Genomic DNA, 16,525 nt, shown 5'->3' with positions numbered 1-16,525 from the left:
CATCCAATTATGCATTGGGGATTGTCCTTGCTCAGAAAATTGATAAATTGCCTAAGGTGATATATTATGCTTCTAGGACTTTAGATGTTGCCCAAGCGAATTATACTACTACTGAGAAAGAGCTACTAGCCATAGTTTTTGCTCTTGAAAAATTTCGTTCTTATTTGCTTGGTACTTGCATTATTGTTTATACTGACCATGCAGCTTTAAATTACTTGTTGAAGAAGGCTGATTCAATGCCTAGGTTGATCCGATGGATGCTCTGGCTCCTAGAATTTGACTTGGAGATCCGTGATAGGAGTGGAGCACAAAATTTGGTTGCTGATCATTTGAGTCGGATCGAACATGTGCTTGATAAGGACTCACCCATTCGGGATGATTTCCCGGATTATCATTTATATATATTGTATAGTATTTCTGATTCTCTTTCTACTCCCTGGTTTGCTAACATTGTCAATTATTTAGTTGCTTCTGTTTTTCCTCCCTTAGCATCTAAGGCTCAAAAAGGTAAAATTAAAAGTGATGCTAAGCATTTTATTTGGGATGACCCCTACTTGTGGAAATTGTGCAGTGATCAAGTCATTAGACGATGCATTCCAGACCATGAGACTGACTCAGTCCTGCGGTTCTGTCATTCTTCCGCACCGGAGGTCATCTGGGTATTCAACGGATAGCTCGCAAAGTACTTGACTGTGGCTTTTATTGGCCCACCATCTTTAAAGATGCGTGGAAGATTTGTAGCACTTGTGAGCAGTGTCAGAGAGCAGGAAGTGCACTTACATGGCGACAACAAATGCCTCAGCAACCTATGCTATTCTGTGAGGTGTTTGATGTCTAGGGTATAGATTTCATGGGCCCTTTTTCTGTCTCTTTTGGTTATGTTTACATTCTCCTTGCAGTTGATTATGTTTCAAAATGGGTGGAAGCCAAGCCCACTAGAACTAATGATGCTAAGGTTGTTGCAGATTATGTCAGATCTAATCTGTTTTGCTGGTTTGGAGTACCTAAAGCAATTTTAGTGATCAAGGAATCCATTTTGGTAACAAATCAATGCATGCCTTGCTTAAAAAGTACAGGTTTGTACACAGGGTATCCACAGCATACCACCCCCAAACCAATGGACAGGCATAAATTTCTAACAGGGAGATCAAGAGAATTTTAGAAAAGATTGTGCAGCCAAGCAGGAAAGATTGGAGTACCAGGCTAGATGATGCTCTTTAGGCACATAGGACTGCCTACAAAGCACCTATAGGAATGTCTCCTTATCGGGTTGTCTTTGGAAAGACATGTCATCTTCCAGTTGAGATTGAGCACAAAGCATACTGGGCAGTGAAGACCTGCAACTTCTCTATGGATCAAGTTGGTGAGGAAAGAAAGTTGCAACTGAGTGAGTTAGATGAGATCCACCTAGAAGCGTATGAGAATGCCAAGTTCTACAAAGAAAAGACCAAGAAGTTCCATGATAGCATGATAATTAAGAAGGACTTCATGGTTGGGCAAAAAGTGTTATTGTATAATTCTAAGCTTGGACTCATGAGTGGTAAGTTGAGGTCTAAGTGGATTGGTCCTTTTGTTGTTACTAATGTTTTTCCTTATGGTACATTTGAGATCAAAAGTGACTCCATAAACAAGAGCTTCAAGGTCAATGGGCACTGACTTAAGTCATTCCTCACGAACCCTTCTTTAGTGGACGTAGTGGTGGAAGAGACTTCCTTACTCCACCCTACTCTTCCTCCATCATGACTTAGGGAGTTTTTTCTTTTCCTATCTCCTTCTTTACTTTTATTACATTTGTCCGATTCTATTTGATGGTTTAATTGCTTTTAATCTTGCTACATTGAGGACAATGTGTTGTTTAAGTATGGGGGGAGTGTTCTTTGGTTTTGGTTTTGCTAGTTTTGTTAGTTTTGTTTGTGTTAAATTTGTTAGTTTTGTTAGTTTTGTTGGGTTTCTAGTTTAATATTTTAGGTCAATTCTGTTTGCATGTACAACTTTGCATATTTTTATTTGAATTATAGGATATGTTCAAGAAATGGGTAATTGTTTTGAAAATAAAAGTCTCTTGACATTTTGTGATTCGAAATCCTTGTTTTTCCTCTACATGTCATGATGGTTTTGAAAGCTCAATTTGAAAGTTATAAGTTTACCTTTGTGAGAATTTGAGCCATCCATTATCATAATCTTTTGGTGTGTTTTGCCCCATTGATTGCTTGCACAATAGCCTTGGCTTGATTCTTGTTGATGCTTCCTAATTCACATGCATATTTGAAAATGATTTAGGCAATTTTGTTCTTATAAGCTTCTAGCCAAATGGACTTACCCTGAATTAATTCCTTTGATAGCCCCTTTGAGCCTCTGTTCCCCTTTCTTTGTTTTTAAGCTCATTACAAGCCTTAAGTGAAAAACCATGATATCACCTTACCCTTAAGGAATTTTGGAGCTTTGGAATTGTTTTGGGAATAAGTGTGGGGGGGTATGTTTCATTGGAAGATATGATTTTTGGCCATGCTTAATGTTTTATTTTGGCCATGCTTGATGTATATATATATTGCCTAGTTCTTGCTTTAATCTTCAAATTCGTACTGTTTAAAAAAAATGAAAAAAAAAATCAATTGCTGCAAATTTTTACTGTTCAAAAAAAAAAAGAAGAAAAGAAGTGAAGTTGAATAAATGAGGTCTTGTTATGAGGACTTGATTTGGGAGCCTTGGTCGATTTTGTTGATATTAGAGGGTTTGGGTTTACTACTTGTGCTTAATTCCCACTTATTCCCCATTGCTCCTCTATTCCTTTGGGATTTAGCTACTTATTCCATACTTTTTCCCTACCTTGTCCTTGGCCTCATTACAACCTTTAAAGACCTTTTGATCCTCATGTGCATGTGTTTGTCAAGTTGTTTGTCAATTTTATAATTTTTCCAAGTCTATGTGGTGTTTGTTTTCATGGGTGCTTCGAGAGTAAACAATAGCCTAGACACTTGAGAGATAGAGTGTATATCTTGTGAGGCTTTATCACTTTTCATTCTTGAGCTGATTAACTATTTTGCCATGATTGAGTTGCTTGGATGATTTTCACGAATGTCTTGACTCTTTGGATCTCTTCATGTTAGATGTTACCGATTCCTTTCATTCCTAGATGTTCATTGAGAAATATGTAAATGTTTTTGTTTGTCTCTCTTTGATATCCTTGGATTTTGCTCTTTGTTTCATTTTGCCCAGGAGTGCAAAAGGCTAAGTATGGGGGGTTTTGATGTGCCATTATTTTCTCCTATTTCTTAACCTTTTTTGCACCATTTTAATTACTGATTAGTCTTAATTGTCAAATTAATTAAGCAGTTTTATTATTTGGGCCCATTCAGCTAATTTGATGTTTTTAATCTAATTTCAGGAATTAATGAAGCATTGGACTTGAATCCAGAATTGGGCTTGGACTTGAAGAGGGCAGACTATTTTATTCTACAAAAATTTATCTTATCTAGACTTTATCTTATCTAGATATTATTTAGATTTGATCTCATCTAGATATTATTTCATCTAGATCTTATCTTATCTTATCTAAGATTTGATTTGATTTTATTTATGGGCTTGGATTTAAAACAGATTTGTAAGCTTTGGGGCTGGAAAACTATATAGCAGCACCAAGGTTCTAGTTTAGACCTTCTCTTCTCTCTCTCTCTCTCCTTTTTCGTTTTAGTTTTAGGCTTCTCTTCTTCTTTTAGACACTTTTTCGTTTTGCAATTCTAGTTTTTACTTTTCGTTTCAGCAATAAAATTTCGTTCACTATTGATTAATGGAAGGCTAAGTCTCTAGTGTTGTTTTCTCTTGAGGATCAAGCACAGTTCTCTTTGAGGTTATATTATTACTGTTAAATTATGTTCAGTTTTTTCTCTTCACTAATTACTTTGAATTTGTTGTTATTAATTCATGCATGCTTAGTGCTTGATTAATAGTCTCTACGCTTAATTTACGTTCATGCTTAATGATCGTTTATGATTAATTGGTGTATGTGTTGCTTAATCACATAATGAATGCCTTATGTTAAATTTCGCTTAGTAATTTAATTTAGGGTTGGATTAAGTGGTTGAACTGATAAAGGATAAACTCTCGTAACCTAGGATAAGAAACTTGCTTATGAATCAAGGGGAAGCAGCGTGTTTTAATTTTGATATTTTCTAATTCAATTTTACTCGTTGTTTAATTTACAAAAGCAAACAACCCCCCCCCCATTCGTTACTATTTTCCTACTATCTGTCATGAACATTTGGTGTATCATTGCTCGTTGGGAAACGACCTAGGATCACTTCCTAGTTACTACATTTTAATGTTTATTTGATTCAGGTACGGCCTCGATCAAATTTGATTCAAGTCAGCAATGCCTTTTTTCTTTGATTTCCATTTTTGCTCCAAATTTTTTTCAAAATCCACCAATGGTTCTTTTCTCGCTATAGCAAACTCAGGTCTTGCTACAACAAAATTCTCTTTTGAAAACTGAAAAACATTGTCTCACTCACTAAAACAAATTGACAACACACTGCAGTATATTACATTTTTTGCTCAATTCCTAAATATTACACGAAGTCTTTGTGAATACAATACATAATACTTATTGTTTCTTTACTACTAGATTAGGTACACTTTCCTAGATCATGAGCTAACATGAAGGTGAGTCAGGTGATGTGTCAACCTCATATTTCACGTTGAAAATCTATATTGGTTGTATAACAATATCAATAAAAAAAAAGACGGTGTGGTGACATATTTTAAATTATAATGAAGTATATTGCATCGATTTTTTGTTTATTTAAATCAATCATTATATTGATGGAAATTTTATTTGATCTGTTGGGACCAGTGTTGTCAAATGGCGGTCATGGGGGTGCCATAGCGGAAAGGCGTGGCAGTTTTTTGAAAAAATGCCACCGAATAGCGGTGGCGTGACGGGTTGCGAATGACGGCGGCCATAGCCATGGCGGTCATGGCAGTTATGGCGGCATGGCGGAAATAGCATTTTATTTTTTGTTTTTTTTCCACGGTAGGAGTTGGGCTGACCCGACCCAACCCTACCCGGTAAGTTAATCAAAAGCGCAGTCGTCCCCTCCCACGCAGTTTGAATCAGAATTCAGAATGCAGCCCTCCTCCAACTAAAAGCGCAACCCCTACACCCAGCCGCGACCCCCCGCACGCAGAACGCAGCCAGCAGCAACGACCCCACAGCGGTGACGAGCACCGACGACGACGCCCACGAAGGCAGCGAACATCACGGCGTTTACGAAGTGGTGCGTGCTAGCTTTAATTTTTTATTAAATTTTGTTTTTGCTGTTTGGCCGCAGCTTTTCGTTTTCCTTTTGCTATTTGACACTCTCTTTTTACTTTTGACAGTCTCATTTTTATTTTTTTTCTATTTGACACCACAATTTTTTTTTCTGTTTAGTCCTCTTTTAATTGGCTGAACCATCATCCTATGCTGCTACTGCAAGTGTAACGAGGAAAAATAAGACAGACCCAGGCTGGAAATATTGTCATCCACTGGTAGAAGGAGAAACAAACATAATTGTTTGTAATTTCTATGGAAAAATCACAAAGGGAGGAATAACCAGAGCCAAACAACACCTGATTGGGAAGTCGGGTAACATTGCAACTTGCAAGAAAACTCCACCAAATTTAGTCGAAGAGTTGAAGGAATATATGACTACCAAAAAAAGTGGGACCACTTACAGTACTTATGGCAGTGGTAATATGGCAAATATAAGAGATTTTGAATTTGGTGAACCAATTGGATGTGATGGAAGTGAAGATGATGAGTTTGCGGACTCTTGTAATGCTATTGCAAGTGCAAAGACAAAGTATGAGACTAAAAAAAGGACTAATGGACAAATTTTGTAAGAATCCAGAAAATACAATCAATCGGAGAAAAATAGAGATGTTGAGGCAAATGAACATAAGAGAGTCAATGGATAAGAATGAAGTATTGAAGGTGCATCAACATATTTCTCGCTTTTGGTACCAAGCGGTTAGTCATTCAACCTCATTAAATTGAAAAGCTTTTAGAATATGGTTGTAGCCATTGGTCAATATGAGCCACATTTGCCCATTCTTAGCTATCATGTCATCAGAGTTCCACTCCTGAAGAAGGAAGTTGAATATACTGAAAATTTGATAAAAGGCCACAGGGAGCAATGGGTCAAGTATGGTTGTACTATTATGTCCGATGCATGGACTGATCGGAAACAAAGATGCATCATTAATTTTTTTATTAACTCTCAAGTTGGTACCATATTTTTGAAGTCTGTTGATGGCTCTGATTTTGTAAAGACAGGTGAAAATATTTTTGAGGTTCTTGATGCCACTGTGGAGGAAGTTGGAGAAGAGAATGTTGTTCAAGTTGTAACCGATAATGGGAGCAACTATGTTTTAGCGGGTAAGTTGTTGGAGGAGAAAAGGAAACATATTTATTGGACTCCTTGTGCAGCTCATTGTATTGATTTGATGCTTGAAGATATTGGGAAGCTTCCCTTGATAAGGAAGACAATTAGAAGGGCAATTAATCTAGTTGGGTTTATCTATGCCTATTCTAGTACCTTAAGTTTATTGAGAAATTTTACAAAAAAGAGGGAATTGGTGAGACATGCTATTACTAGATTTGCCACTTCTTATCTAACTTTAGAAAGGCTCCACAAAGAGAAAGCCAATATTAGAAAGATGTTTACTTCTGATGAATGGACCTTAAACAAGCTATCTAAGGAGCTTAAGGGAAAAGAAGCTGCAAAGGTAGTGCTCATGCCTTTTTTTTGGAATAGTGTGGTTTACACTCTTAAAGTCATGGCTCCACTTGTGAAAGTGCTTCATCTTGTGGATGGTGAAAGGAAACTAGCCATGGGCTATATTTATGAAGCAATGGACAAGGCAAAAGAAACAATTATCAAGTCTTTCAACAACAATGAAAGCAAGTACAAAGATGTGTTTGCAATCATTGATAAAAGATGGAATTGTCAGCTTCATAGACCATTGCATGCAGCTGCCCACTTCTTAAATCTAGAGTTCTTTTATGACAACACTGACTTGGAGTTTGATTTTGAGGTCACCAATGGTTTGTTTGAGTGCATTAAGAAGTTTGATTTAGAGGTCACCAACTTGGGACAGACTAGAATGCTGACCTAGCTAGGAGGGCTTAATGGAATTTTAATCACAGAATCCAATCTAGCTTTTATGGGCTAATTTCATATATACTTGCCATGATACTCTGCAAGCTCCAGCTCCATTTCACTTGCTTGTCTTGTACCATCTCCAACAAAAACTCCAGCACAATATGGAGATCCTCCTCTTGTGGACTCCAAATTGAACATTCTAGCACCAAAGCTATAACCAATAGGAACATAAAGCATACCAAAACTATAACCAATAGGAACATAAAGCATACCAAAACTATAACCAATAGGAACATAAAGCATACCATGGAGGACAAACTATGTCATTGCTGTCCAACTACAACAGTTGTCATTCAAACAATGTTAATTGGTTGAAGCTTATGTCAGAGATTCATGACACTTACTATTTTTTTTCCCGCATTCTATGCACCAAAAGAAGCAAGCTTGTCAACATAAGCATTGCCTTCGCGGTAGATATGTAAAATTCTAAAACTAAACTTTTTAGTTGGATCTATACAATTCACCTAGCGGTTGTAAAGAGTCCATGGGGCTGAAAAAGGATGATTATATAATGCATTGAGAATATTGTTGTATGATTGTGCTAATCCTAATTGTATTGAGAATATTGCTACATGATTGTGCTGATCTTAATTGATTCTATATGTATTAATTCTGATTGTATGTATTAATTCTTATTGTATTTTAATTTTATTTTGTATCTTGATCTCTTGATTATTGGGATCACTTATTTTTAGGATAGATAGTTGTATCAGATATGTCAGGAAAAGCTATAAGAGAAATCTTAGTTAGGTGGTTGGATGACCATGTATATATATCTATCGATTGTTTCTAATAGAGGCAGAACAACAAGGAGGAGGTGAAGCATAAGCTAAGGAGAATGAAACCCAAGATGTCGCTGAAGATCAAGGAGGAGGTGAAAAAGCAGTTCGACGTCGCTTTCTTGGCGGTGGTTTGATACCCCGAGTGAGTGGCCAACATTGTGTCGATCCCTTAGAAAGATGGGAAGGTACGAATTTGTGTGGACTATCGGGACCTGAATCGAGCCAGTCCCAAAGATAATTTTCCTCTGCCACACATTGATGTCCTCATAGACAACACAGCCAATTTCACTTTGTTTTCCTTCATGAACAGTTTCTCAGGCTACAATCAAATAAAGATGGCGCCAGAAGATATGGAAAAGACCATGTTCGTTACCCTGTGGGGAACGTTCTGCTATAAGGTGATGTCCTTTGGGCTCAAGAACGCCGGGGCAACCTATCAACGGGCTATGGTGGCTTTGTTCCACAACTGAGGAAGAACACCTCATCAACTTGCGGAGGTTGTTCGAGAGGCTTAGGAGGTATCAATTGAGGTTAAACCCCGCTAAGTGCACCTTCGGGGTCAAGTCAGGAAAGCTGTTGGGTTTCATCGTAAGTCAGAAGGGAATAGAGGTGGACCCCGAAAAAGTAAAATCCATCCTTGAGATGCCGGAACCCCGAACCGAGAAGCAGGTCCGAGGTTTCCTGAGGCGTTTAAAATACATTGCCAGATTCATATCACAGCTCACAGCTACCTGTGAGCCACTTTTCAAACTCTTACGCAAGAACCAGTCCGTCCACTGGGACAAGGACTGTCAAGAGGCATTTGAAAAGATCAAATGGCGCCTCATGAAGCCTCCCGCACTTATGCCGCCGGTGCCCGGGAGACCTCTCATCCTGTACATGATAGTTGTGGACGAGTCGATGGGGTGCATGCTGGCACAGCATGATGAGTCGGGAAAAAGAGAGCGAGTCGTCTACTACTTAAGTAAGAAGTTCACGGCCTGTGAGATGAACTACTCCCTGCTGGAAAGGACATGTTGCGCTTTGTTTTGGGCGTCCCATTGAATAAGACAGTACATGCTGAGCCATACCACCTGGCTGGTATCTAAGATGGACCCGGTCAAGTACATCTTTGAGAAGCCCACTCTCACGGGGCGGATCGCTCGGTGGCAGGTTTTGCTATCCGAGTTCGACATAGTCTACATAACCCAAAAAGCAATAAAGGGAAGCGCCTTAGCGGACTATTTGGCTCAGCAACCTCTCAATGATTATCAACCCATGCATCCCGAGTTCCCAGATGAGGACATCATGGCCTTATTTGAAGAAAAGCTAGAAAAGGACAGGGACAAGTGGATCGTGTGATTCGATGGAGCATCTAACATTCTGGGCCATGGCGTTGGGGCGGAATTGGTCTCTCCGGACAATCAATGCGTACTTTTCATGGCCAGACTTGGTTTCGACTGCACCAATAACATGGTTGAATACGAAGCATGTACCCTGGGTGTCCAGGCAGCAATTGACTTCAACGTCAAACTGCTCAAGGTGTACGGAGACTCGAAACTGGTGATTCACCAGCTAAGAGGAAAGTGGGAAACTAGGGATCACAAGCTAATACCCTACCAGACCTAAATCAAGGAGCTGGCTGAGTTCTTGGATGAGATCTCTTTCCATCACGTTCCCCGAGAGGAAAACCAAATGGCCGATGCGCTCGCCACTTTAGCATCCATGTTCCAGCTGACACTGCATGGAGACCTACCATACATTGAGTTCAGGTGTCGCGGAAGGCCCGCATATTGTTGTTAGGTAGAGGAGGAGCAGGACGGTAAACCTTGGTATTTTGACATCAAGCGATACGTTGAAAGCAAAGAGTACCCACCGGAAGCTTTCGACAACGACAAAGGGACGTTAAGGAGGTTGGTGGCCGGTTTCTTTTAAAACGGGGGCATACTATACAAGAGAAACCCATGACATGGTTTTGCTCCGATGCGTGAACACTAAGGAAGCTGGACGCATGCTGGAGGAGGTCCATGAGGGCTCTTTCGGTACGCATGCTAACGGGCACGCCATGGCTAGGAAGATCCTGAGGGCGGGCTATTATTGGCTCACCATGGAAAGCGACTGTTGCCTCCATGTAAGGAAGTGTCACAAATGTCAGACATTTGCAGACAATGTCAACACTTCGCCCTTGCCATTGAATGTATTGGCCACACCGTGGCCCTTTTCCATGTGGGGGATAGATGTGATCTGAGCCATAAAGCCCAAGGCTGCGAACGGACATTGTTTCATCTTGGTGGCAATCGATTACTTCACCAAGTGGGTCGAAGCTGCCTCATACGCTAGTGTCACAAGGAGTGTGGTGGTTAGGTTCATCAAGAGGGAGATAATCTGCCGGTATGGTTTGCCAAGGAAGATTATCACAGACAACGACACCAATTTGAATAATAAAATGATGAGGGAAATGTGCGAGGAATTTAAGATCCAACACCACAATTCCACACCCTACAGGCCCAAGATGAACGGAGCAGTGGTGGCAGCCAACAAGAATATCAAGAAGATTATTCAGAAGATGACCGTGTCATACAAGGACCGGCACAGAATGCTCCCTTTCGCGCTATATGGTTACCGAACTACGAAGGGCCCTTCGTGGTAAAAAAGGCTTTCTCCGGAAGGTCCCATGTTCTCACTAACATGGATGACGAGGAACTACCTTCACCCGTAAATGTCAATGTCGTCAAGCGATACTACGCTTGAGACATGGGGCAATTAGGAGAGTCGTTGCATGTTTAATTTTTTGTTGGTTTCCCCCAGGGATTCCTGTCCTCTGTAAATTGTTGTCGCGATCATTTAAAGAGCGCGAGATTGATGATTTGTTGTTTCAACCTTGGTTTTGTGCCTTTAAGGATGCATATTCTTTTTAAATGATCCGAGCCTTTTCGCTCGGCCTATAGGGATGCTCTAAGTGCTTATTTAAAACTGAACCCAATGGGTTTTTGCTAAAGAATTATTGCGTTTGAAACTGCTCATGCATACGCATGCACATGCATTTTGTACCTTATGAATCGACAGACAGGGACATGATCATTTCAAGAGGTGGTCAATACAGCGTCAAATCCTAGACAGGGATGAACCAAGGTAAGTGGTAGCGTGGCCATATTTTCACTGCATAAATGCCATTTCTTGCTTTCAGATGCTCGGGGACGGGTATGAGCAGGCACTAGGCTGGTGATCAGCTGATCATCATCCCGCGACTGGCTCCGCATGTTGAGGAGGCCCTGTTAAGAGACAGCCTAGTATCCTTTAAAGCTTCTATCTTTTTATATGCCTAACTTATCCTATAGACTCCAAGCAAATGAGCACGGACCCATAGGTGAACGCATGATTTTCTTGTTTGAAAAAAAAAGGATGCACAGGGTTAGCTTGCCTGGGCAAGGTTAGCTCGCCTGGGCGAGCACCCCCTGCACGAGAAAGGTTAAAAGGAGAGGGAAGGGGTGAGTTTTTCACCCAAAACTTCTTCCTCTCATCAAAAAAATGTAAGCTCACTGGATCCCTTGGATTTCCAGCCTTAGGTCACCATTTCTCAACGTTTTTTTTATTCCATTTTGCGCTGTTATTCATCCCCAACAAGAGATGGCATTGAATAAGCTCTCCACAAAGATGTCTAGGAGGGACGCCCATGGGGAAAGCTCCAGTGCCTCCATGGAGCTCTCCACACGCAGGCATTGGACACCTCTAGTGACTCCCATGGCCAAGTTTGACCCTGAGATAGTCCTAGAGTTCTACACTAATGCCTGGCCCACGGAGGAGGGAGTTCGAGATATACGCTCGTGGGTAAGGGGTCAGTGGATTCCTTTTGGCACAGATGCCCTCAGCCAGTTCCTGGGCCACCCACTAATCTTGGAGGAGGACCAGCGGTGCAAATTCTACCAGAGGAGGGACCAGGCCTCCGGCTTTGACGAGGAGGCCATCGCCCAGCTGTTGTGCATACCGGGGCAAGACTTTGCCCAGACCGCTGCGGGGAGGCGGGAGTGGATTATGTGCACCAGTATGACTACTCTGACTCAGATATGGATGACGCTGCTACTCAGCAACATCCTGCTCAGCGACCATAATTTTGACCTCCCTCTGCCTAAGTGTCAGATGGTGTACACCATCCTGACATGGATGACTGTTCACGTGGACCAGATAATTGCTGACGCCATTTATTTGTTTGCAGGGGCGGCGCCCACTAGGCACCCTTTGGACCCGAAGAGGTCCAACAGGGCCCTGGGATTTTTGGCCTTGATCATGGGCCTCTGCCAGTTCTACGGGGTACTTGTCATCCCCAGCAAGGTAATCCGGCCGCCGATCACTCAAGCTTTCATCGAGAAATATTGCACCCCTAGGCAAGCGAAGGGTGACGCACAGCAGGCTGCGGATGCACCACCACCTCAGCAGCCCGATCCAGTTATACCACTGAGTGTGGAGCAGTATCTACGGCATATGGTTCGCCAGCAGATGGCCAACCACCGCGGGCAGGTGCAATTGCATGAGTGCTTCTACCATTTTAGCCTCAGCCAGTAGGGGCAGGGCTCCCCTCCTTTTGTATGCCCTAGAGATTGGCCCACTGAGGAGGGAACCGGACCCGCAGGATCCTCGAGCGAAGCGGAGGAAGCCCACATGGATGAGGATATGACCGACCTACTCGGTTACTTGGGAAAGGGCGGAGCTACATGACCAAGGTCGTCGCACTTGTGATTCCATGTCGTCTAACATCATCGCTTTCAGTTATTGTTTTTGTTTCCATTACTGCTTTCAGTTATTGTTTTTGTTTCCATTGTGATCTAACACTACTGCTTTTAGTTATTGTGTTTGCTCCCACCGTGGTCCGGCATTACGTCTCTCAATATGTTTTGTCATTGTTTTTTATTACGACTTATCATTGCATTTTCTTAGTTTATTTTGACGTAGGTGGGCCTTGCGTACCCTCGTTCGCACAACTTTTTAGAAAAGAAAAAAAAAACATATGTGATCATAGATATCAACTTTTTCAAAAAGAAAAACAAAATAAAAATAAATTGGTTAACTAAAAAGCCAACATGCTTTGGAAAAGAAATAACTTCTGACTTTTCTTTGAAAGAAAAGATTTACTGATCGTGACACAAAGGCTTTGTTAAAAAAAAAATGTGTGTACGCACCTAAAGGGTGAATGCTGTGAAAATTTTCCCGAATGCCTAAGATAGACTCGGACATATGTATGAATTGATAAAGGAGCATATTTTGGAAACACTGGGTTGACTTAAATAGGAAAAATGATGAATCCTGAGCCCTAGTATCGCGTGACCACAAAAACTTGATGCTTGAGTGTCCACATAGGTGCATGCGTGACCAGTTTTGCATAAAATTTCTGAATCATCGTCGTTGCGCGCATGTCATGGAAATAATGTGGGACGTCCCTTTACCCTTGGACTGCTGACCAAACCAACACCCTGACATATATCATGTCCAGCCGTTCTACAAGTTCTGAGCCAAAAACACCAACTCACCATAAACATTGACCCAGGGTGAGAATGTCCATCTTTGCCCTCGGAAGAAAAGAAAAAGAAAAGAAAGAAAAAAGAGAAAAAAAAGAAGTTCCTGATCAAAGATCGGAAGAAGAGGAAAAGAAGAAAATTCCCAATCAAAGATTGGAAGAAAGCAAAAAAAAAGAAGAAAGAAAAATTCCAGATCAAAGATCGGAAGAAAACAAAATAAATATACAGAAAAGTCTTTGGACTAGACAATATCTGAACAATGCAGAATTGTCAAAGCAAACAAGAAAAGAAAGGAAACCACAGCTTGAAGTGGTCCTCTCCCTTTGATCGCTAACCAAAATCCTGTGCACTGACGACTTTGTCGCCTCGCACTAAACAAAAACAGAAAAGGAAAAGGCCCAAACACTCAGAGCCGAATTTCCCACTAAAACAACATTCCCGAAAAAGTCCTATTGATCCATGATCACGTGTGTAATCTTTAATTTGATAGGAAATGATTTGCAAAATCAAGTCATGACATATCAATGGTTCGGAATTAGGATAAAACACTTACCTGTGTGAGATTTATACACTTTGAGTGATTTTTCTTCTTTTTTGTTGGACCCAGTGTTTCCTCTAAATGATCGCTTAGAAGAAAATTTTATCAGCATACCCTCCTTCCCCCCGGTAGACACGTTTGTTTTTCTCCAAAAAACTATATGTTGCTCTGATCAATTGGAGGTTCTGTTTCTTTGCTAAAGTATGTTCGCATTTTAGCGAAAGAACTCCGAGACTATTTTAGTCTCACACAAAGTCAAGAACTACGTTGGTCTGAGTTTCTCATCATAAATTGAGGATATGTAGAAGCAAAAGCCTCACTTTTGTCGACCACCCCACTTTTTGCTATCTTGACCTGTCAGTCCGTTGGCACGCAGAGACGCCCTATACGGTAACCCATACACACTTATTTGCTATCCGTAAGACTCAAAGCCCGATAGTATGCAGTGACTAACGTCGTCATCTGCACCTTCCCCGGAGATGTCAGCGTCTTCTGGCCGAGACTGCCAAAAAGTCTCATTTTCTATCCATAAGACTCAAAGCCCGATAGCATGCAGTGACTAACGTCATCATCTGCACCTTCCCCGAAGATGTCAGCGACTTCCGGCCGAGACTGCGAACAAGTCTCATTTGCTATCCGTAAGCCTCAGAGCTCGATAGAATGCAGTGACTAACATCATCATCTGCACCTTTCCCAAAGATGCCAGCATCTTCCGGCCGAGACTGCGAAAAAGTCTCATTTGCTATTTGTAAGACTCAAAGCCCGATAGCATGCAGTGACTAACGTCGTCATCTACACCTTCCCCGGAGATTTCAACGTCTTCCGGCCGAGACTGCGAAAATGTCTCATTTGTTATTCGTAAGACTCAAAGCCTGATAGCATTTTGTGACTAACGTTGTCATTTGCACCTTTTCCAGAGATGTCAGCGTCTTCCGGTCGAGACTACGAAAAAGTCTCATTTTGCTATCCGTCAGACTCAAGGGTCTGGTAGCACGTGGATATACCTCATGGTTATCCGCACCTTTATCATCCAGAGACAAACAAGTCCGATGACATCAGAATGATGATGGTCGGCCATTTCTAATCATTTTGAAGATTTTTGCAGGTTCTCCCAAATTTTTTCCTTTGCCATCCAGAGACGTCCAAGTCCGACAACTCGTTTTGCTGGTTAGCTATTGATTGCTCGAGAAAGGATCCGCTCGAACGAAATTAGTGTATTATCTTTACTTCCCTTTCATCTTCGATAAAAGATAAGTAAATAGGGGCAACTGTCATACCCTAATTTCGTCCGGGAACCATTGTTTGTCGGCATGCGACCTTCGTTTGACCACCTCAAAATGTTTAACACCCATCGTTGTAGAATCCGTAAAGTTCTGAGATGTTTCAGGAAGAAACCAGTCAAAAACACAAAAACGGGAGTGTATTTAGCAAAGTGGAGTGTGTGTAAATAAACTATTACACTATAATTTCATCCGAGGACCATTGTTGATTGCTTCGGAAGGCTTAACACTCATCACGGTGGAATCCGTAAAGTTTCGTGAGATTTTGGAAAGAAAACAGCCAAAAACATAAAAATAAGGGGTGAACTTATCAAGATAGGGTGTAAATAGAAATTTGAATCTAGGCCCTTCCGGAATATTTTGGAAGTTGGGTTGCTTAAGGAGTAAGGAACTGGGCAGCAAGCTCCTCCACGTTTTGTTGAAAAATGGTTTTTGGGGCTTCCGTGGCTTCCGTAATGATTCCGTTAAATTTCCAAAAATCTTGGGTAAGCATATTTCACTTAATATTGGTGAAAGGAAAGAGAAAAAAAGATGAAAATCAAATCCGAAAAACTTCCGTAAGGCTTCCGTAACTTTTTCGTAAAGTACGAAAGGGGGTGAACTTAGTAATTGGGGTGCGCTTAGAAATTTTTCTCAAGAAGCCTCTGGGTGGCAAGCACCTCCCTTTTTCCCTATAAATAGGGGAGGGGGGCTGTTTCAAAAATATTCATGACCCCTAGGCTATGCATTTAAGCTATTTTGGGTAAAAAAAAACACATTTCCGTGAAGAAGAATCGAGTAGCAGTGCTTCCGTAACGCTTCCGAGACATTTCCGTGAGTAAATCTGTGAAGATTTTCCTGCGTTCTTCACCGTTCTTCATCCGTTCTTCGTTCTTCAACCGGTAAGTGTTCGAATCCGAGACTTTCAATTCATTTCTTGTTTTGTTTGCTTTCATCTTCATCTCGTTCCTTTTCGATTTTCTTTTCTTCCATTTTTAACGTACTTTAACCGTTTATTTAAGCCGTTATCTCGCCTAATAAATGATAAAATGAATTTCAACCGATCATTTGTGTTGTAATGTCGTTTAATCACTGTTAAAGCAAAATCTAACCGATCGTTCACGCTGTAACCTTGGTTAAACAAAAAAAAAGCAAAATAATAATAAAATAATCAAAATATCTTAAAAAAATAATAATAAAATAATAAAAATATCTTTGAATAAAATAATCAAAAAAATCAATCGGATGTTTTTCT

At 40.9% G+C, this 16,525-nt stretch overlaps 1 protein-coding gene across 1 annotated transcript; it reads left to right on the top strand.

Annotated features, from left to right (window-relative positions):
• The first annotated feature begins 6,048 nt into the window (after positions 1 to 6,048).
• On the top strand, positions 6,049 to 7,155 carry LOC114371389. Its single transcript, XM_028328851.1, has one exon. The coding sequence runs from the start codon at positions 6,049 to 6,051 to the stop codon at positions 7,153 to 7,155; it is 1,107 nt and encodes a 368-aa protein (XP_028184652.1).
• The last annotated feature ends 9,370 nt before the right edge of the window (positions 7,156 to 16,525 follow it).

Source organism: Glycine soja, chromosome 10, assembly GCF_004193775.1.
Source record: "Glycine soja cultivar W05 chromosome 10, ASM419377v2, whole genome shotgun sequence".
NCBI lineage: Eukaryota > Viridiplantae > Streptophyta > Magnoliopsida > Fabales > Fabaceae > Glycine > Glycine soja.
This window is presented reverse-complemented; position numbering and strand designations above follow the sequence as displayed.